Source organism: Enhydra lutris, unplaced genomic scaffold (genome assembly GCF_002288905.1).
Source record: "Enhydra lutris kenyoni isolate GAN:26980312 unplaced genomic scaffold, ASM228890v2 scaffoldscaffold24, whole genome shotgun sequence".
Classification (NCBI taxonomy): Eukaryota; Metazoa; Chordata; class Mammalia; order Carnivora; family Mustelidae; genus Enhydra; species Enhydra lutris.
The window spans coordinates 11,642,772-11,663,794 of NW_019154108.1; the positions used below are offsets into that span (position 1 = coordinate 11,642,772).

At 50.6% G+C, this 21,023-nt stretch overlaps 1 protein-coding gene across 1 annotated transcript in view; it reads right to left on the reverse strand.

The window, feature by feature from the left end:
* Positions 1-21,023, reverse strand: part of LOC111150639 (kinesin-like protein KIF28P) — a 66,269-nt gene that overhangs the window by 6,783 nt on the left and 38,463 nt on the right. Inside the window, exons 8-18 of the mRNA XM_022508126.1 lie at positions 18,068-18,179; positions 16,696-16,763; positions 15,222-15,331; positions 14,360-14,481; positions 13,014-13,104; positions 11,991-12,045; positions 10,744-10,867; positions 9,496-9,640; positions 4,505-4,623; positions 3,878-3,985; positions 670-944 (exon numbers count right to left, since the gene is read on the reverse strand). Coding sequence (XP_022363834.1) covers positions 670-944; positions 3,878-3,985; positions 4,505-4,623; positions 9,496-9,640; positions 10,744-10,867; positions 11,991-12,045; positions 13,014-13,104; positions 14,360-14,481; positions 15,222-15,331; positions 16,696-16,763; positions 18,068-18,179 — 1,329 coding nt within the window. The remainder of the gene's footprint in view (positions 1-669; positions 945-3,877; positions 3,986-4,504; positions 4,624-9,495; positions 9,641-10,743; positions 10,868-11,990; positions 12,046-13,013; positions 13,105-14,359; positions 14,482-15,221; positions 15,332-16,695; positions 16,764-18,067; positions 18,180-21,023) is intronic.

A 21,023-nucleotide genomic window follows, 5' to 3' on the forward strand; every position in this document is an offset into this window, starting at 1 on the left:
AGCCCAGAGACCAGAAAGTGTCATAGAGTTGCAAGAAAGACAGTCGATGGTCAGCTCAGTGCCTGGGTCACAGGACCTTGCAGTCCTCTCGCCCCCTTCCAGAGCCTGTTGCCTCTTCAGAAAGACAAAAAAGCTGCCATGGGTGCCCAAGGGGACCAAGCTCCCAGAACAGAGCCCCTGCCTGCCTGCCTCACCTCTTAGGATTGCTAAGAGACTTGGGCTTTTGTGAAAACTGTCTGGACTGCCTCTGGCCTGAAGAGAGAAAGAGAGAGGCGGAGAGACAATACAGCAGAGTTAAAGCAAAGTCTGTCCCCACAGAAGGTCGAATAACCACCCAGAATGAGGCCAGGCTAGGGAACAAAGGCACCTCAGTGTCTACCTTGAGAAAACGAACAAAAAAATGATTGGATCCTATACCCTGGATGGAGAAGGGATGACCTGGAAAACCAGCTTTCCCTTCCGGCTCTAGGGCCTCCTCACCAGGCTCTGGAAAATTTCAGGTCAGCCGATTTGACCGCCATGGCAAAAATCCAATTAGATTTGGCTTGGCCAAGTCATGGCTGAGTGAGCTCCTCAGGGCACCGAGCTGACCACCTCCGGGGAGAGCTCAGGCATGCTGCGAGCTCTCTGCTGGGCACACCCAGGACCAGGGAAGAAGGAGACACCCACTGTCCCCCCGGGGAGCAGGGCGTCACATGAACGTGCAGCATGGCCTCCTCCATCCCGTCGCAGTTGAGGAACTCCACCTGCTCCTCGAGCTTCATGCAGTAGGCGAGGGGCTGGAGCCACACGTGAGCCGAGCCCAGGTGCACAGCCTCGACGGGATCCCAGAAAGGGTCATCTTCCTGAGCCACGTGGCTGTCTTCCCCCTCCAGAAAGCGCTGGTAAAGTTCCTCCATTAGGAATTTCCTATTGATAAACTTGGCTTTCGACCAGATCCACACCTGGAAGCACATGGATGAGTCAACGGTGTCTGACTTCACCTCCCTCACATGGCCTGCGCTTGGGGTACCCGGGACCATACCACGCTCTCCACAAACTTTGTCCACATTCATTCCTGACCCGTTACTTCAGCATCCTTGAGTTGCTGGAACTGAACGACTCCGAGGAGATGACGAAGAGTGGAGGCGACAGGCCCTCCCAGGAGAAATGGAGGTTTGAGGTTCGCGGAAGAATGGCCCTCCAGGATGTCCGCATCCCAGTCTTGGGAACCTGCCTGTGTGTTACCTCATGTGGCAAAGGGGAGTCATTGCAGGGGGAGTCAAGTTTATTTATCAGCTGACCTTCAAATAGGGAGATTTGCTTGGGCTATCCACGTGGGCCCTGTGTAATCACATGGACCTTAAATGTGGAAGGAGGAGGCAGAAGACGCGGTTGGAGAGACGGTGGCTGGAGCTGGGTCAGGGAGCTGCCACCCGGCTGACTTTGGAAATGGAGCATGATGGCCATGAGCCTGGGAAAGGAGGGGCCTCTAGAAGCTTGAAGAAGCAAGGAAACAGATTGTCCTCAAGCCTCCAGAAAGCAAAATAGCCCCGCCAGCGCCTTGGTTTTCATGCAGGGAGGCCTGGGCTGGGCGTCTGGGCTACAGAATAATAAGGTGATAGACGTGTGAGCTCATGCCCCTGAGAGAACCTGCCACTGTCTATCTCCTCACTGGGTGAGGGACACGGCTGCTGAGAGGACAGAAGCATAAGATGCAGAACGGGGAGGGGGCATGCAAGTGAGATGGAATGTTCTGGACCATAAATGTCCCATCAGAAGTGGTTACCGGGTAAACCGAGCAACTCCTTGTCTGAGCAGCTTGGAAACAACTCAACAGACACATCGTTCTCTGAGTGTAATGTGTCTTCAAAAGAAAGAACATCTTCCAGACCCTAAAAGATTTCTTTCTTTTCTTGTCTGCCTCGAGTGCAGTGAGGAACAGCCCCATCCTCCGAGCGTCAGTGAGGCTCTACAGGACTAGTGGGGGTGACCGTGGACACAGACTCCCTGGCTGGAAGCTTTTGCCTGGGAGCTCCTGAAAAGTGAGTGCAGCTGGCCTTTCCAGTGGAGACTTCCCTCTCCCCCCATGGCCCTGGCCAGCCCCTGCGTTGGACCCCCGAAAGCTACATTGGAGGTGTGCGAGGGGCCGGCGTCCAGCCTGCTGCTCTGGACTGAGTGTTAGGTCCCCCCACATCCATACATTGAAACCCAAGCCCGGGTGTGATAGGATGAGGAAGCGGAGCCTGTGGGAGGCAACTGGCCCAGGAGGGTGGGCCCCTCACAAATGGAATCAGCGCCTGACGAAGCAGGCCCCAGAGCCCTCCCAGGCCCCAAATGCCACGTGAGGACCCAGCGAGAAGGTGTCTGCTCTGACCCATGAAGCCATCCTTCACCAGATACCAGATCCGCCTGTGCCACGATCTCGGGCTTCCAGCCTCCAGAGCTGTGAGATTTGTGACGTGAAGGGACAGGGACATGTCTCCCTTCTCTCCTCACCCCAGGGGGTACAGAGGAGGCCACCGCAGTGTTGGTCAGAGGCAGACACAGAAAAGAACAGAAAAATGTCTCAGAAGTTCAGACTCTGGCCTGGGTGGCTCAGTGGGTTGAAGCCTCTGCCTTTGGCTCAGGTCATGATCTCGGGGTCCTGGGATGGAGCCCCGCATCAGGATCTCTGCTCTGCGGGGAGCCTGCTTCCTCCTCTCTCACTGGCTGCCTCTCTGCCTACTTGTGATCTCTGTCTGTCAAATAAAGGAATAAAATCTTTAAAAAAAAAAAAAAAAAAAAGTTCAGCTCCAGTCTGGCCTGGCTCAGGTTGGCTCCCTGGGCCCTGTCGAGCTGAGACTCTGTGACCCTGGTGCCCAGCAGGAAACACACTCATAGGCCCTGAGTATCCATTTAAAACTCTTTTCCTGTGACATTACACAATTTTAAGAAGATTTTGACAACTTTGGGGGAATGAGCAGAAGGATGAGACTCAGAGAAGGACAAGCTCATTGCTTGGTAGAGCAGATCACCCAGTGATGGCTGGTCCCTTCCGCCAGTGGCACGTTTGCCAAGTCTGTCTGCCCACCCAGACGCCCCTGGAGCATTCGGGGTTCGTCTAGAGAGACAGGCTGAGGAGAGTGCGTTGGGCTGGGGCCAGAGGTCCTGGGGTTGCTCCGAGGGCAGAAATACGTAATGGACACCGACGGAGCACCCCAGTCTTTTCTGTTGGGCAGAGAGAAAGGCAAGGGGTCTTAGGTACCTGAAGGGGACCCTCCTGGCAGTGAGCAAAGGCAACCATGGGAAAGGATCAGCCAGGCCTTTTCTGGAATCTTAACCAGCATGCAGATTTTCTCACTTCTCCAGATGGACACACCTCTCTGTCTCTCTCTTTCTCTCGCTCTGTCTCACTCGCTCACACACAGACACGACCATCAGCTGGCTAAACTCTCGGGCTCCCTTCTGGTACTCAAGATTTCAAGTCATGTTAAAAATAGGGCTCTTGGGTGGCTCAGTCAGTTAAGCATCTGCCTTCGGCTCAGATGAGGATCTTTGGGTCCTGGGATCAAGTCCCGCATCAGTCTCTCTGTTCAGCGGGGAGTCTGCGTCTCCCTCTCCCTCTGCCCCTCCCCTTGCTTGTGCTCTCTCTCTCTTTCTCAAATAAATTAAAAATTGAAAAACTATTCAACAGAAAGTGCTCAGTGCTGGTGGTTGCGACAGTCTCAGGACTTGATGCCGTCTGGGAGAGGCCCAGGAGGGAACCACAGAGGAGGGGTCCTCTGTCTGCAGAGTCCCAGCTCACACTCAGAACACGTGGTGTCCCTTCTCTGGGTCTCCACAGGCTGTAGGGGTCAAATTGACCTCTGTCCCTGGGAAAGTACCTCCGAAACCCCGTCCCCAGAGGCGTGCTCACCTCATGAGTCCTTTGGTGTGTCACCTTCACCGTGACCTCTTTCTGTAGTTCGTAGCCCCTGGAGTCTGAAGATGCTAAATTCTTCACCTTCAGTTCCATTCTGAGTTCCTAGTAAGAGAAACACTTTGCCCTGAGTCACTCTGCGTTTCCGCACCATCCCTGCCCTGTCTCTCCCTTTTTCTGACCCTCCCGAAGTGAGTCTCTTGCAAGTTTCCTGAGGACTGGGGTCCTGTGTCACCAGGGAGCCAACCCCCATGTAGGTCCTCTCTGGCATAGAAAGCTTCGGGATGCCGGACCCAGAGAAACCCTACTGGAGGGCAATCTGGGATGGGGTGGTTCGGCAGGCAGGCATTGGTCTGCGGTCCTGAGTTCTGGGGCCCTGGTGGCTGTGGCGGCCTCGGTGGCCAGAGGTAGAAGGAATGGCATTAGCAGCTGGGACTGGAGAGTTCTGGGTATTGACCTGGGTTCTGTCAATGGCTCATGGTGGGGTCCTGGGTCCTGACCTCTCCAGGCCCCATGTCCCCGTCCACACCACGGAGCTGGCCGTGGCGGTGGTGCGAGGGGCCGTGGACCCTGTTCTCCGGGGCCCTTCCTGGACCGGTTGCTGGACCGTCCTCCAGCTCTTACCTTCTCCAGCTCTTCGCCCATTTGATTTGCTTCCGCCACCAGCGGCATCAGTTTGACGAAGTCCTGGAACACAGCCAGCACGCTGGCGTCTGCGTTCCCGTCCCCGCGGCCCGCGGCCCCTAGGAGGATGGCACGTGCTCCTGAGTGCGGGACACTTGTCAGCCACGAGGGAATTCATATGCTCCTCATTCATTTGATTGTTCATCAAATGTCTGCATTTTAAAATTACAAGCATGTAATTTAAAAAAACCAAAACCAAAACCAGGGACACCTGGGTGGCTCAGTTGGTGAAGCGTCTGCTTTCGGCTCAGGTCATGGTCTCAGGGTCCTGGGATCAAGTCCTGCGTCGGGCTCCCTGCTCAGCGGGGAGTTTGCTTCTCCCTCTGCCCCTCTCCCCACTCATGCACACTCTCTCTTTCTCTCTCAAATAAACAAAATCTTTAAAAACAAAACAAAACCAAGTGTGGAGAAGAACCACCACCTGACTCTCTTAAATGCCGACTCATCTCAACCCGTGAATCTCGGGGGCATCCCACAGGAATCTCCCCGCCTCTGGTTCCCATTCGTGGTCTCAGGGTCCTTGACCAAAGTGGCTTCAGATTGTTCTAGGAGGCAGGTAGGGAGCATAAAGCGGGTTTGGCCCCGTGAAGGTCTGGGGATTCCTCTTGAAGCTGCAGCTGGCCCGACAGGTAACCTGTTCTTACTTCCATTCTGTGGGCGGCTTGCAGCCGGGGGTGCTGGAGATGGGGACACGGCTGGTCCCCCTGCCTCACCCAGGCTGACGCTGCCTTGTGTCAGCGACTCTCAGCTCTTTAGGGATTTCCTGCCCACGGGTCCACACCGTGGCCCGCGGCGGCCTTGAGGTCTGCCTCCCCAGAGCTGCCTTGTTGAGGACCCAGAGCCTTCACAGAGGCCGAGTGCTTCCCACTGGGGGCTGGGGCTTGTCACCCCCCGTTGCGCCTCTGGCCCTGGGCTGGGGAGGCAGCTGGGCATGGGTAAACGGAGTCCGTGGCTTGGTACTCTAGAGCCTTGTCCACTCGGGTCAGAAACTGCAGCAGCAAAGGATAAGGAGGTGAATCTCACATCTGTTTATTTTGCTAAAATTCAGAGGCATATACTCTGGCTTAGGGAGAAGGGAGAGACCGACATGCATGTCGGTGCATCTTTTATGCCCCCCATCCGTGGTTTTCAGGCAAGCTTGTGTGCTCTAGGAAAGGGTCGGCCTGGCATGTATGAGCTGCTCCTCCGCCTGGGGGCCCAGCGTAGCACAAAGCCCTCCGTGGAGGGCCAGTTTGCCCAGGGTCCAGGAGAGCCCTGAGCAAAGCCACCCTGGGCCTGGGTGTGGGAGACGGGAAGGTGATCTGGAGCCTCCCTGACACAAGGAAGTACACCATCAGAGCTTCGAATGCTCTTGACTTCGCGGAATCCCAGATTATTGCTGGGGGGTGGCAGGCAGGTTGGGAGCAGAAGGAATATCTTACTCAGAAACCCAGGGCTGGGTTTTCTCTAGCAGGACAGGATCCCTAGGACTAAGAAGCACATCTAGCACATAGTAGGAGCTCAGCTAATATTTATTGAATGAAGGAAGATACAAATGAATGGATGAACAAGAGAAAAAAATCCCAGTTAGAGCTGAGAGTCTCACACGGATATATAGATAAGTAAAGCAGTAAGTAAAAATTTAAATGTGATAAATATTAGGAAGGAGATAGAGTTACGTAAGAGAGTAACTAGATGAGACCAAGAAAGGGGGAAGATCTATCTGAAAGGTAAGATTTCAGCTGAGTTGAAAGCTGAGAATGAGCCAAAGCAGCAAGGAAAAACAAAACAACAAGTGCAAAGGCCCTGAGGCAGAACAGGGCTTGGTGTGTCCTCCAGGTAGCAGCAAAGAGACCAGGGAGTTTCAAAGCGAGGTAACGAGAGAGTGGTCTGAGATAAGGTTGTGGTGGACTATATAGGGCCTTCAAAGCCATGGTAAGGAGTTTGGATTTTATTCTTACACTGAGAAGTTGATGAATATTTTTCAGCCTGAGAGTAACAGGCAAGAGAAGTCGGTAGCTCCCAAAGAAATGGTAGCGCAAGCAGATGGAAGAAAGGTAGACTTTGGGGAAGTGAGGGAAGGGAGGAGGCCTAGGTTTGGGGCTTGAGCAATTCGCAATGTGTTAAATCCTGGGTATGAAAATAAGGTGCAGTGAGTGGTTGAGACGTCCGTGGGACATGCAGGCGGTGGTATTGAGAAGGCAGCTGGATGAAGATACCAAGGAGAGAGCGAGTAGATAGCAAGGAGCAGAGCTGCTGAGGATCATTTCCATAAGATGGCGCTGAGCACTGCTAGAGGCGGGATGAGGACCTGGGGAGCACCCATCTGGAGAAGAGTCCCAAGGTCCAAGCACAACATGGCTCAGATGAGGGGGAGCCAGGAAAGGGGATGTGGAAGAACCAGCCTGGAAGGAAACGAAGAGGGCATATTGTTCCAAGAGGAAAATAGTTCACAGGGGAGCATACTCAATGGTGTAAAACATTGCCAAGACCACAGTGAGATAGGTGTGGACAGGTGCCTACAGATCTAGAACACAGAGTACACAGCGTCTAGGATTGGTCGGGATGGAGGCGAGCCTGTAGGAGGCCAAGGCATGCATGGGAGATGAGAAAGTGGAAATAGCTGACTAGTTTTCTATCGAAGGGAACAAAAAACAATATGGCGGTAGCTAAAGGGGGATGTGGGTCAAGGTAGGGTTTTGTTTATTTTTATGGTGGAAGGTAGTGGAGCATGTTTGTGTGATGGGAATGACCCACAGAGAGCATTTGATGGTGCAGGGGAAGGGACTCTGCAGGGACAAATGCTTAAGAAGGTGCTGGGGTGGGGGTGTGTCTGGGTGGCTCAGTTAGTTAAGCATCTGCCTTTGGCTCTGGTCATGATCTCAGGGTGCTGAGATCGAGCCCCGTGTGGAGCTCCCTGCTCATTGTGGAGTCTGCTTCTCCCTCTCCCTCTGCTCCAGGGGATAGAATCCAGAGGACAGATGGAGAAAAATGGGACATAAATATTATATTAGAAGTTTTCTGCACCAAGGGAAAACTAGACTAACCCCTGGGGATTTGAAGATGGAATTCATCACTAGGAACTCATGGTTTTATGGGTATAGACCAAGCTATCTGTATGTCTGAAGGAGATGTACATCTGTCTGTCCATAGAGATATATTCATTTATCGATACAGCGGTCTGCACACCTGGCCCCAGATCTTGATTTATAAATGCTATTCTCAACCAGAAGGAGTCAGGATGCTGGGACTGAGAGTCTGCAGATGAACCTGGAACGTGTTCTTCTGCCAGAAAGGAGGCTATTTTTAGTGTTCAAAGAAGGATGGGGACATGTCACGAAGACATGGAAATCCGCTTAGGGCCATATCTAGGATGGTTTGCTCATCAAAACAGACCCTGAAAGCAACAGAATAAAACCCATTGCGTAAAACTAGATTCTGTGAGTTCATATTGACATAGATGAGTGAATAAACAAAGAGAGACTGTGGCAGATTTTTTTCAAATAAATGGAGAAGAAAGTGTGGAGCTAGAGATGCACCATTTGACAAAAATCATCATCATAATCTGAGCAAGAATGACCAAAGGACAATAAAACTAGTGGAGGAAGGTATGACAAGGTGTAGGGTGTCTACATCTCAAAGCCTCTCCTCATAAAATATTAATAAAAAAGGTAGTAACTTCACAGTGGAGAAACTGGGCAGCCACCAAAAAGATGAATTAAGGAGCATTATATGAAATAACAGGTCTTTACTCTTTAAAAATGTCAAGGTCATGAAAGACAAAGACCTTTACGAGGTTTAAGGAGACTAGAGAGACATGACCACTGAATGTGGTCTTATATGTTGGTCTTGAACTTGTTGTTGTTATAAAGGACACTATTGACACAAACAATTAGTTAAACATGTGTCAAGTCCATAATGCAACTTAATCTCAAATTATTTGGAAAAAAACATATCTATATATACATTTAAAGATGATATATATATATACACACACACTTATTTACGTATATACACACATACACAGATATATGATAAAGCAAGTGTAGTAAATTTTGACACAGGAGCTCAGGGGTGTATGAGAGTCCTACACACAACTCTTGAAATTTTTCTGTATGTCTCGAGAAATTGCTTCAAAATTGAGAATCTCCCACACAGTTTCCCTGCTGAGGCAAGAGGCTCCAGGGTAGGGGGGCAGAGCACATCCAGCCGCTGAGGACAGGTGGACTGGCCACAAGACAGTGGGAATTGTGTCTGAGAGCCACACGGCGCTTGGGGGAAAGCAGGGGAAACTGGAGAAAAACCTCTGGAACGCGGAAATAAGGCTAAAGGAATGACTGTCCTTTAAATGTCCTAGCAGAGCCTTGTGTAGGGATTCTGGTCCCCTAGGGGGATGTCCCAGTGTCCATTCACTGAACTATTGATTGGGGTCCTGACCCCCCTTTAGAGTAAAAAATCCACTTTTGACCCCCCCCCAAAACGTACTACTAGTAGCCTATTTTTGGCCAGAAGACTCAGCAGTGAGCAGTTGATTAACATGTATTTTGTCTGTTCTATGTATTCTTACAACAATCCTGTGTTCTTACAATAAAGTATGCTAGAGAGAAGAAAATCCTAAAGAAGAAGAAAGTACATTTACAGAACTATGCTGCATTAAAAAAAAAAAAATCCACATGTATGTGGGCCCATGCCTTCCAAACTCATGTTGTTCAAGGGCCAGTGGGATATACCCGTCTCCTCCCTACTCCATTTATTAAAGAAGCAGTTTAACGAATTAAATATTAGACATGCCCTCTTTCTGCACGTATATGGAAATCCTATTTGAACGTTCCAAACATTGCACTTTGAAACAGTAAATGATTATTAAGGGAGGCAGGAGAGTGCATAGGAAAGCAGTTGCTTTCCCATCAGTGCACGGAAGATGCTAGAAGGCAGGGCCCGGGGTTGCTCACCGAGCTTATCCACACTCACTCCCTCTGCAGCCGCTCTCTCCAGCTGGAAGAAGTCATAGTCAAACCTGCTCAAGTCTTCACTGCCTCGCTCTGAAGGAAACCCAATGTAGAGGTAGGCGCTGTTGGATCCCAAGATAAGGCGGTCCTGGGGAGGAGAAATGTGGCTCAGGGGGAGAAGGGTGGAGACCAGGGGTGCGGGATCAGCCTGCTCCAGGGGAAGCCAAGGCCCCAAGCCCAGTCTGGCTGTGTTAAATCACAAGACCTTCACGAGTTCCGCAGAGAGTGAAGAGACCCATGAACGGGGAGGAAGAGGTTGGCGTCTCGGTTTTGTGTGCGTGCTTTCATTTATTACTTCTGTATCCCACACCCAGCTCTGACCCGGGGATCCCAGTGGGGACCAAACAGAGCTGGGTCCTCCCCTCTAAGACTTTACAGACGAATAGTGTAACAGCCTGAGAAAGAGGCTTGAATGAAAGGGGGTGCTTCTGCAGAAGGGCGAGGGGACCTACCATGTACCAGGGATCAGAGCGGTCCTCTCCCAAGGTGCACTATTTAAGCTAAGAGGTCAGGGGCGGTAAGTTTCAGCAAGGCAGGGAAGGCTGCTGTCAAACAGAGCCTGGGATGTTCCAAAGAATCAAGAGAAGGTCAGCGTGACCTTCGTGCAGAGCAGTGAGACTGGAGGAGGCGGGGAGATGGGGCGGCTCACACAGGTGTCCGAAAGTGTGGTCACCGAGGATTTCCAGGATGGCGTGGTCCAATAGCTTGTCTAGAAGGTTCTCTGTGGCTACGGTGTGAGGAATGGGTTGAAGAGGGGATTGGGTCACAGGGAGGCTGGAGAGGGTCCCTGTGGTGCTGGGGACTCCGGCTGAGGCATGGGGCGGAGACGGAAGGCCCAGGCTCTGTGAGGTGCTGCAGTCCCTCCCTGTGGCAGGTTTTTTAAGAAGTCTAAGATGTCATAAAACGTTAGAGCTGGGAAGCGTCTTGATGAACTTTTAGTTCGCTCCTTTCTGTTTTATAGATGAAGTCCAGAGAAGCAAAGTGATTTGCCCAAGAACACACAGCGAGTTACTATCAGATCTCCCAACCCCAAGCCATGACCACGTCCATCATGACACTGTAGCAGAAGGACATGGGGTGGTTGGTGCCCAGCCCCACCACAGCGGGAGTGGGGAGGAACCTGTCGAGATCCTCCTCTCCTAGCTCGCAGGTGGGACTTAGGGAATTCTGTGACCAGGCAGGAAGGGTTACCAGGTGCTGCAGCTTCGTCTTGGTCATGATGGGCACCCCATTAACGACAACTTTGCATTTGCCGTGTGGTGTGACCATCACTGTCCCATCCAGATTGGTGAAGGAAGCGTGTTTATCTGAAATTCTAAAAAGACAAGAGTTTGTCAAAGGAGCCACAACAGTGATGACTTTAGCGAACATTTCTGGTTGTTTGCCCTCTTTCCTGCTTCAGTAAGACCTCTGGTGGCAAAGATGTTTTTGAGGGGATGCTGGGGCAGGTGACTAATAATGACTGAAAATAATTCACATACCCCAGAGAACTTTAGATCCATTTCTGGGTCTTATTATGCAAACCCAGCTAAAGACTTGGGGAACAATGTCAGAGGTATCGGACTGGCTGCCCCTAAGATATTATTTGTGTGCCGTGAATGGCCAGCTTAACTGTTCTAGAATGCTCCTAGACTCTTTTGTTGTCATGGAACATTCTGGGTGTCGAGACACATGCACATTCATATTTCTTGTTTGCTCGGAGCCCAGGGGTCCTGTGGGAAAGGTTCTAACCTCAGATCATCTGGAGTTTGGCCATTTATAGACCTGCAAAGGCCGCCGGGGGGGTCCCCCAGATGAGTCAGGAAAAGGGACCTGGAGGCTGGCGGGGCAGGGTCTGCACAGGCCCCCTCTCCTACTCTCCCTGCACTTTGGCTCGGGAGGGCTGAGGTATGTAAGAGCTGATGGAGCCTCCTGGCTGGAAATCCGTGGGTAGGCCACAGAGGGCAGGCCACAGGGACTGCCATAGGGGACAGTGGGGCCTCCCTTTTTAGAGGTGATCACCTCAAAGGCTGGGCTTGCTCTCAGCCCAGTTGGTGAGGGCTCTGAGCACAGGGATCTGGGGTGCTGTCGCTTTGGTGGGTAAGACCAGAAAAGATGTGAGCCACTGGAGGTGGGCATCATCTACGTGGGTCCCCTCGTGCAAAATTCTTATACAGCGCCTGGCCACAGGTCTTCCTCTTAACTCCCCACAACAGAACTGAGGAGACAAGCAGAGGGCAGCAGCAGGGATTTCAGTGAGAGCTTGAAAGCCCTTACGAGGCTTTCTTCCCGAAGCCCTGGAGTGGATCCCAAGGACAGTCTGGCACTTTCTTGTTTGGGGTGGTCCGGCTGGCTCTGTGGCCTGACCCGGCGATGACCAGACCAACATTGAGACTCTCCTGTGGGCTGACTGGTCACAGCTCTTGCCTGCTGGGCAAAGATGGCTCTTGTAGACTTACCCCAAGCCCTGAAGAAGGATGGCATTTGATGGAGCCCGACCAGCGTCACATGAGCCTTGAAAAGAATGAGGATAATTGGTCTGTCGGTGTGTTAGGATTTGACCTTGATGGAGGATCGTGTCGCACATTGGGCCACGCCATTTCATCTCCTAGAGGATCGTGCAAGGGGATTTTACCACTAGGATTTTCAGTCAGAAGTCCTTGCACACCATGCTGCCTTAGGATAATTGTTTTACCTTCTGCCCTTTTTGGGAGATATTCCTAACTTTTTTCAAATTCCACCTCACTGGTAGGAATTCTGGGGGAAGAAACTATTGCGTCTGGGCCTTGGGAGATGGGCTGAAGCCTGGTTTCCAGGTCCTGGTCTGTGACATTCTGTCTCTGTCCTGTCACTGACCCCTGGACAGAGCCCAGAGCACCACTCTGACCCTCCTGGGGGGCTGCCCCCCACTTCCATCCTGCGTGATCCCCCTCCTGTCCTGGGGTGCGCATAGGGCCAGGGTGTGGAAAGCCAGACATTATTATGAAACCGATGCCATTTTCCAAAGTTTGAATAGATTAAAAAAAAAATGTGGTCTACACATATAATGGACTATTAGCCTTAAAAGGGAGGGAAGGAGATCTGACACCTGCTACAATAAAAAATGAACCTCAAGGACATTATGCTAAGTGAGACATACCAGTCACAGAATGACAGAGATGGTACAATTGCAATTACACGGGGGGCCTAGAGTAGTCATAAGTGCAGGGGCTGGGGCAGGGGCGCTGAGAGTTGTTGACTGGGGACAGTGTTTCGGTTTGGGGAGAGGAAAGGTTCTGGAGACCGGTCGGGGGCAATAGATGCAGATCACTGTGAATGCACCAATGTCCCTGAACTACTTAAGAACGGTCAGCATGGGGAGCTCTGTGTTGCGTGTATTTACCGCAAAAAGAGAGATTCCGAAGGAAAGAAACGTGCTCGTGAAGCAAGAAGCAGAGGCAGGTGCAGAGGGAGTCGGGGTGGGGGGAGGCGGTGGTGAGTACCAGTCTGAATGAAGAACTTGAGAACGCCCGTGAGCTGTGGGTCCTCGTTGACGTTGAGGAGGTGAGGGAAGGTCTCAGTCATCTGCCGCTCCTGGAGGAGACACGGAGAGGTCCCAGGGCTCGCACGCTCAGGAGAGAGTAGCATTCCTGTCCTATCCGCTTGCTCCCAAAGCCCGTGGTCCGTGCATCCCGTCAAATCGCCCAGTAAAGCGAATCCAGACGAGGGAGGCTGGGGGCTCGGCTGAGCAGGGGTGAGACCCTTGGCAGGTCAGTCGTCAGGGGCTGAGTTCATCTGGACAGGACTGTTGCAAAGTGTAGCCAGTCCCCAGCTCTGTTCCCCCTTTCCTGGCTGCCCCGCTTGGGCCCCTTCCACCCTGACCTCTCCTTCCTGCCCTGCGCCCCTCCCCCCACACCGCACCCCCTGCCATCTCCAGGCCCCAGGCCTCCGCTAAGCCTGTTCCCCTACATCCCACGCTCCTCCTACTGGTCATCGGATGTTGATGACAAATGTGACAGCTGTAGGACTCTCTCCTGGTCACCTGAACGCATTTCATCCCTGAGTGCAGTACTGATCGGTCTTGGCCTTCTAGAGGATCGATAGACCTGGACTGTGCCGTGAAGGCACAAGGAAAACTTTTAAATCTTGAAATTCTGATAGAGAGTAAGGAGGGCCAGATCCTTTTCTGTTGTTACTGTCCGCACCTCTGGAACCCTTGGGCCCTAACTCGGCCTGGCCTCCCAGGGCTGCAGACCTCCCCCCCCCACCCCAACTGTGCTCCCTGAGCCCGAGGCTCACCTCTATTCCGGGCTTCACGAGCCTTTTGGAAGGCCGGCCGGGCTTACGCCACCTCTCCCCAAGAGCTCTGTGCCTAGCCCCTGACTTGGGGTTCATGCAGAGCCTGTGACTTTGGGGTCCAGGTCATGGCGGGAGTGTGCCGTGGATGGGGGACTGAGCGGGCATCTCCCTGACCCACGTGTGAAAGTCACATGACAGCCCACTTAGGATCTGATACCGGCAGCGAATGCCACGCTAGACACCTGGGTTCAGGGCATCATAACGTCCCCATAAGACAGTTCGTGGTCCTCAGATTCTCCGCAAACTAATTATGGGCAGCCTTGGATCTACCCTCAGCCTCACTCATCAACCCTCTTGGCTTGTCTCTCGTCCCTGCCCACAGCATAAATGTAAGTCACTGGCACATCTCCCGTACTACACACTCACTGGAAGCAGAAGCCCCCCTTATCATCCACCTGAGCACGCTGCCCAGGCGGACGTGCGCATCTGGGAACGGGGTGAGGGTCCCCGCCAGGGGCCGGCCTCCGCAGGAGGAGGCAGGGAGGCTCACCTGGGCGATGGCCAGGTACGGCTGCTGCCACTCTTCCCGAGCCTGCTGCAGCCGGCGTGCCCAGGTCGGCTGGCCCGTCTGCGGCCTGGGACCCTGTTCGGCCAGCAGACAGTGCGGCCACTCTGGAAGGGGAGGAGGCATTTCAGCAACAGATGTGCAATACCAAAGGCGAGGAGCAGAAAAACTAAAAACCAGCTGGGGCGCCGTGAGTGTTTCTGCTGCTCCCAGGGATTGCTGGTGCTGGTCGGGGTGCTGCCACTAAGGTTTCTGGAGAGTCGAACATCATTTAACTGCACGAGGCCATCAGTAGAATCAACGTCAGATGGCCGCCGTGCAATTCTGGGAAGGAAAGAGTAGTCTCGGGAGAAACCATGGCTTCAGAACAAAGATGGCAATAAAAATGAGGCTGAAGGGGCGCCTGGGTGGCTCAGTGGGTTAAAGCCTCTGCCTTCAGCTCAGGTCATGATCCCAGGGTCCTGGGATCGAGCCCCACATCAGGCTCTCTGCTCAGCAGCAAGCCTGCTTCCCTTCCTCTCTCTCTGCCTGCCTCTCTGCCTGTCAAATAAATAATAAATAAAAAAAAAATCTAAAAAAAAAAAAATGAGGCTGAAAATGACCCTCCAGGAAGGGCAGGGCCCTTTATTTCTTACAATTTCATGTGAATCTGCATTTGCCTCAAAATAAAGTGTGTTTCCCCAGGGCCACGGCCAAAATGTCCCTGGAGGCTGCCCTGGGCTAGGGCTCCAGCGATTCCAAGCAGGTGTCCCCCCACCCCAAGCCCCATGCTGAGCCTGCAGCCGGTCCCTCCCTCCGTCCTGCTCCCCGCCTTCCTGCTGCTGGCCTGGACCCAGACTCAGTTTACCTGCCGTCCTGGAATTTCTGTGTGCAAGCAGTGCTTTGCTGTTCTCTGCCTTTGACTCTCTCATCAGCATCGAGGTGTTGACCACAGCTTTATTCTGGATCTTTTTAGCCCTTCCGTGTGCAAAGAAGAACACACACTGAGGCCCTGGGCCACTTTGCAGGGCACCGGCCAGAAATGGGCAGAGCTAACACATTCCTGACTCGCTCTGCGTCTGAAATTCAAGCTTGACTGCAGATCCTGGGCTTTGAGCAGCTAACTATGGTCACCTTACTTCTTTCAGTGAGGAAGGGAAGGATCTCTAAGGCTTGGCCCCCAAGGCCCATGGCCCCATGGCTGAGCCAGGCTGTGAGCCCAGGACTTTCAGCTACTGTTTTCTCCTTCCTCCGCATCACATCGTCTCTTGTGTGAAATCTGCTGGCAACAGATTTGCATCTGGTGAGCGGAGAGACAAAGTCGACCCAAAGATGTGAGCTCGCGGTGCAGATGCTGGAAGAAACATCTAACGGTGTGACACGGTCTCTAGGTTGCTGCTCCGTGAAGGGAGACGCTAGTCTGTGTCCTTGCAATGCAAGCCTCCCTCCTGACAAGGGGCCACTACTGGGTGGGGCAGTGACAACTGCGGTTTTGAGCAGCTGCCCTGTGTCAGGCATGGCTCATGTCTGATCTCTTGGGTTCTTCACCCCGACTCTGATGAGAAATCACCTCACTCCATAGGGGATGCCGCTGAGGGGTGGGAGGCCCAGAATCCCAAGGTCCCGTCTGAACCTGACAGGTGGGTCTCGGTGGGGGCTTCTCAGTGTCTGCCACGCAAAAGTGGAGGAGGGCTGCTACTTAGAGGCTCCCTTGCCCCGTACCCTCATCTTTCTTAAAAGGGTCTGGAGAAGCAGGATCCAGATTGCCTGCCTCAAAAAGCGGGAACCTGTCTGGGCCGCAGCCTCCTGCCCAGGCTAAGGGTGTAGACTTGCTCCCCGGCCCTGCTGGACAGAAGGAACCCGGTGATGATGGCTCCTCCCCAGGGGGAGATGCCAGTGACCATCTACTCTGAGAGGATCATCCGTATGCGTGGGGCCTGGAGATATGAGAACCAGCCCAGGGGAAAGCCGGGCCTCCCATGTTATTAGCATAAGAGCCCCTGCTGCCTTTCTCTGTGCTCCCTGTGAGCCACATGACAAGGGGAGAAATGTGTGAATGGCCATGCCGCTCGGCGGGAAAATACAGGGAGACCGATGTCAATCACATCAGGATTGGCATCAATCCATCTCCATTGTTTGGAGCCCCCATGCCTCTCCCAGGCAGAGCTGGAGCGACCAAGTGACAGGCTCAGGGGGGCCCCGGGTCCCCCAGGAAGCATTCTGTCCTGCTTCCTCCCAGACCTCTTCCCCAGCTGCCAACCCATTGGGTGCAAGGGTACTGGAAGAATCTGGCATATTCAGAACCAGGAGCCACAAGGGATAGTAGACACTCATACACGTACCTTTCTGCGTATCTTAGTGTGGACAAAGTTTCTTCGTAGCAGAGGTCAGCCGGGCTTATGGCTGCGATCTGTAAAGAAAGGCGTCTCAGCCTGAGCAGTTTTAGAGGGGTCTGTTGTAGTGGCTAACGTTCATAGAATATCTTGTGATTTACACTATTGCTCGAGCTTTGCAACTTGGAAAACACACGCAACCCACATTTACAGCCTATGTTGACCTCACATGTACCCCCCAACATACACACACACACACACACACAACACAGGCAGCTCACGGACACCTCAGATACACCACAAACGCAGGATACGTATTCCCAACACACAGCAACACTGTCGAGGGAATAGAGTTAGTAGATCCACTGTAGAAATAAAGCAAAGGAAATGTGAAGATACTTGTGCCAGAAATAGGATCGGAGCACAGAGGACCGAGCGGCTGGATGTTGGCTTTGCAGGTGCTCTTTGAGGAACCTCCAACCTCCTCCCGACCAGGTCTACCTCTGTTAAAGCGTCGTAGCACCTGAGTCAGGACCTTGCCCCACAGACCCGCAAGTCCACCAGTGTTTGCACACACCGGCTCATACCCGTTGCACTTGACTTTGTAGTCTAACGTTCTGAGCATCTTACGGGACCTTTTTAAATTCCAGGTTCTTGGGGGATGTTCCCATTGAGGCCCACGGGCAGATAGATAGCCGGAAAAACGTTACAATATTTTTAAACGCTTAGGCAAGGCTCAGTGATAGAGAACAAAGATGTCTTCTGCTGTGAATTTGGGACAGTGTGCACAGAACCGGCCGGGCAGTGAGCATTTCTCTCCCAACCGGGACAGCAGGCAGGAGGCAGGCAGAGTTGGCCTCTGGCTTTGTTCCTTCCCACACCTGGAGCCAAATGGCAGAGAATCCCAATTTTAACACAACACATCTCCATTGTACCCACTTGGCCAGCATTCATTAGGAAGACTCTGGAGTCTCTGCTAAGGTGACACAGTTCAGCTCCTCTCCAGCTTAAACACCTGCCTTGTGTCACATGGTCACACATGGTCAGACAAACTTCTAGTCCTGCCCTGAAATGACCCCCAATTTAGAATAGTACAACCGTCTCAGTGTGATTTGAAAACTCATATGTTTCTTCTGGATAATAATAGTAATGTTCCATGTAGAGAACCTGAAAACTACAGAAGAGAATGAATAAAAAACAAAAACGAGCAATATTTGAACATTGCAGTAGAAAGAGTTCCAGGAGTCATGAGCGAGGGAAGAATGTGTTACGTATATGCAAAGTGTGACGTCATAGTACACAGAGCGTAATTGTGACAGAAACAGTGAGGACAACAGCAACCACCACGTCAGTCTCACACGCTGCAAGAAAGTCACTTTACCAAAGCGGTTCTACTGTTCCCGCCCAGAGCTGGCTGGAGAAGTTTGGTCAGGACGGAGTCTCTGTAGGGAACGTGCAAAACTCTCTTCCCCATGGCGGTGTCAGCCAAGGCACTGAATGAAAAAGGAAATACAAAAGAACAGATTTAAAAAAAAAATAGGTCAAGAAGAAATCTGTCTCCCCGGGAATAAGTCAGAAACACCTGTCCGATCCCGTATTTGACCCCATAAACCTGAGCCATGACTAAATAATGTCCACTAGTTGAGACACCTTCTGTACGATGATGTTGCAGCAAGATGGTGACCCACATGGGCCACCAGCTCCCTCTCTGAGCTCAACCCTGACAGAGAGACCGTGACAGACAGGGAAGCCTAGATCTGAGGAGCAGACATGCTAAATCTTGTGAGGAAAACCTGAGGAACCTGCAGGCTGTTGTAAATCTGTGTATAAAGAAGAGCTTCAGCCTGAGGAAGAGGGCACCAGCTAGAGGTGTAAAGACCAGAATGGGGAAAGGGGCTAAGTCCTCTTCTTGCTTTTCTCTCATTCTGCCCTCAGAAGAGCCCATAAAGTTAGGACCCCCATATGACAAGGCACCAGAGAAAGTGTGAATAAGCAAATGTGCCAGTCCCCACCCCACTCCAGGGAACTGCAGACACTGCAGTGTTGTCCCTGACCAGAGTGGGGAGGAGAAGGGAGGCAATCCTATCAATGGGAAATTATAATCACCAACAGTGACAAGGAATTTATAGAGAGAATCTAGCAGACTGGGGAAAGAAACAAAATGATCTGCTAGGAAGAAGGAAATACAGTAACTGAAATGAAAAATACAATGGACAGGTTTAACAGCAAGTTAGATACTGCTATAATTGGAATTAGTGAACTAGATAGTTCAAAAGAGATGAACTGTATTGCAGCCCAGAGACACCCGGAGATAGCAAACAATTGAGGAAGGTTAAGAGTCTTGGAGGACAGGTGAGAAGATTTAAATGGTCTGATCGAAGTTCCAGAAGAGAAGAGAGAAAATAAATGGGCACAGACAGTGCATGAGAAGTACTGGCTGAGAGCTTTCCAGTCCTGATGAAAATCACTGATCTACAGAGCTATGGAAGCCAGGGAATTCCAAGCAGAATAAATAAATACACACTCAGGTGCAACATAATGAAATTGGAGAACATCAAAACAAAAGAGCTTAAAGGTAGCTAAGGGGAAAGATTGATTTTCTTCAAGGAAATAGCCATTAGACCACCAGCAGAAAACAGGAAATTGCAGCCTTAATGAGCTGAAAGAAAATACTGCACATCTGGAATTGTATACCCAGCAAAATTACCTTTCAAGAATGAGGTGAAATAAACACATTTCAACAAAACCAGAATTTGCCATCAGCAGGTGATCACTGAAGGAAATTCTATAGAATATTCTTCCACCGGGAGGAAACTGATCTTAGCAGCTCTGAGGTTTAAGAAGGCATGAGTAATTTAAAGAGTGAACACTGTAAAATAGAAATAGTAATGTCTTTGGGGTTAAAGAATAGAATTAACATACATAACAACGATCACAAATGTAGGCTGGAGATCCTTGTATTATCCAGGAAGAGGATGAAGCATTTATTAATATTTAGACTTTGACCAGTTGAACATATTAAAAAGTTAAATAAAATATATAGAATTTTGGTCTATGACAGAGGTAGCACAGGAAATCCACCAAGGAAAGGAGGGACTGTTCAACAAGTGTAACTGGAAAAATTGGTAATCTGTAAGGAAAAAATAATGAAAAGGATGCCTATCTTAAACTATGCACAGACATCAACTCCAGATGGATAGGAAATTAAGCAAAACGTAGGGAGATACCTTTGGACTTTACTTTTCTTTAACAAGGCACAAGATATGCAAAACAAAACCATTACCATGATTTCTGCTCATCAACAGATACCTTGAAGTGAAAAGACAAACTACCTGCTGGGAAAAGATTTATGATATACCTGAGGAAAGAGTAATATGAAATACGTAAAGAATGCCTAAAAATCAATAAAAAGACAGTAACTGACAAACATAAGGTATTTTGAGAGAAGACATATTGCCAGGAAACATACCAAATGCTGCTCAAACTTGCTAATAACCAGGAATATCCAGACCATGGGTAGACCTTTTAATCAGAAAATATCAAGAAATGTGAAAATACTAAGTCTTAGAAAAGATGTGGCTCAGTGGGATATTTTATACATTGCTGCTGGGAGTATAAATTGCCCCAAACACTTGGAAAATAATCTGTCCCCACTGTCAAAAGTTAGGTACTGCCAAAAAAAAAAAAAAAGTTATTGCACACACCTTACAAATAATGCAACAATTTCAGTCCTTTGTACTCAAGAGAAACTTTAATATATTGATGCCCAGTGATTTGTACAAGAATGTTCATAATAGCACTGTTTATAATAGCAAATAACCAAAACCTGGAAACAACCAAATGCCAATCCAACAGGAGAACAAATGAATAAATCATGGCGTATACCCACAATGGAATACTATATCATAATGAAAAAGAAGTAACAGCTTCTACTACCATAGGGAGTCTCATAGACAAAATGTTTAGTGACAGAACAGAAGGCAAATTAACCAAAGCCACACATAACATGGACACTTATTGATAATGTTGGATGAAAAAGCCAATCCCAGCAATTCTACTCCCGGATGTATCCTTGAGGAGAATAAGAAATTGTTTTCCCCAAAGCATATGTACAAGAATATTCACAGCAACATTATAATTGTCAAAACCTGGATACAAACGAAATGTCCACCAATGGAAGAAGGGATAAATGAATTGTGGTATATTTTCTGCTATGGAATCCTATATAGCAATGAAAAAGAGTGAATACATTACATGAGAAACATGGCTTAGTCTCAAAGACACAGTCCTTAGTGAAATAAGCCAGATGCAAAAGTGGGTGACCTCTTATAAATGGT